Source organism: Sinocyclocheilus grahami, unplaced genomic scaffold (assembly GCF_001515645.1).
Source record: "Sinocyclocheilus grahami isolate Dianchi unplaced genomic scaffold, SAMN03320097.WGS_v1.1 scaffold36.1, whole genome shotgun sequence".
NCBI lineage: Eukaryota > Metazoa > Chordata > Actinopteri > Cypriniformes > Cyprinidae > Sinocyclocheilus > Sinocyclocheilus grahami.
Genome location: NW_015505215.1, coordinates 233,619 through 234,479, shown reverse-complemented (window position 1 = coordinate 234,479; position 861 = coordinate 233,619). Strand labels below are relative to the sequence as shown.

General features: G+C 42.5%; 1 protein-coding gene across 1 annotated transcript in view; it reads right to left on the bottom strand.

Annotated features, from left to right (window-relative positions):
• LOC107581608 (collagen alpha-1(XIV) chain-like) overlaps window positions 1-861 on the bottom strand; it is a 123,669-nt gene continuing 122,808 nt past the window's right edge. Inside the window, exon 46 of the mRNA XM_016267238.1 lies at window positions 1-53. Within this exon, the coding sequence (XP_016122724.1) occupies window positions 19-53 (35 nt within the window). The 3' untranslated portion in view covers window positions 1-18. The remainder of the gene's footprint in view (window positions 54-861) is intronic.

Below are 861 nucleotides of genomic sequence, written 5' to 3'. Positions count from 1 at the left end.
TGGAGGGTAACTGTTGTACTATGGGAACATGGGGGAATTAGATCGGTTGCCATCTTTTGTAGTCACCACCACCAAGTAAGCAGCCGTTGAGTTAGGGAAGGAAGGAAACCGCAAAGAGATAAAGACAGAAAAGGGAGAGAGTTACTGAGATTAGCTTAGTTTAGACAAAGGGATAGAGGTTTAGTTGTTTTTTTTATCATGGCTCAGTTAACCCCTGCTGGTAAGTGTCGAAACTACACAATCTAGATAAAAGAATCTCCATTGTCGGCCATTGTAAATTTGGAATGGATGCTAATATTTCATTAAAGGGGTCCTATTATGTTTTTTCACTTTTTCAACTTTAGTTAGTCTGTAATGTTGCTGTTTGAGCATATAAAAGATCTACAAAGTTCAGTCCACTTCAAAAGGTGATATTTTATTTAACAGTAATCACTTTAAGGACTACAACGCATATTTTCCGGGATTTGTGATATCACAAATATCGACGAATGGGACGAGACCTGGTTGAGCTGCACTAGAGAAGGCAACGAGTGTTATCACTATGTCGGAGACACGCTAGCTTTCCCAAAGCAGACGAACTTAGAAGTGGTTTAAATTGATTTGATTTTGATGCTATATTTACACTGAAGCTCGCAGGCGGCTATGGTAAGGGGCATGACATTTCCCGAGCAGGTGCCGAGTGCTGCCAATCACAACACACACTGGCCCAGCTAACCAATCCCAACACACACTGGCCCAGCTAACCAATCCCAACACACACTGGCCCAGCTAACCAATCCCAACACACACTGGCCCAGCTAACCAATCACAGCACATTTCGTATTTCAGAAGGCGGGCCTTCATTTGATACAGGAACTATTC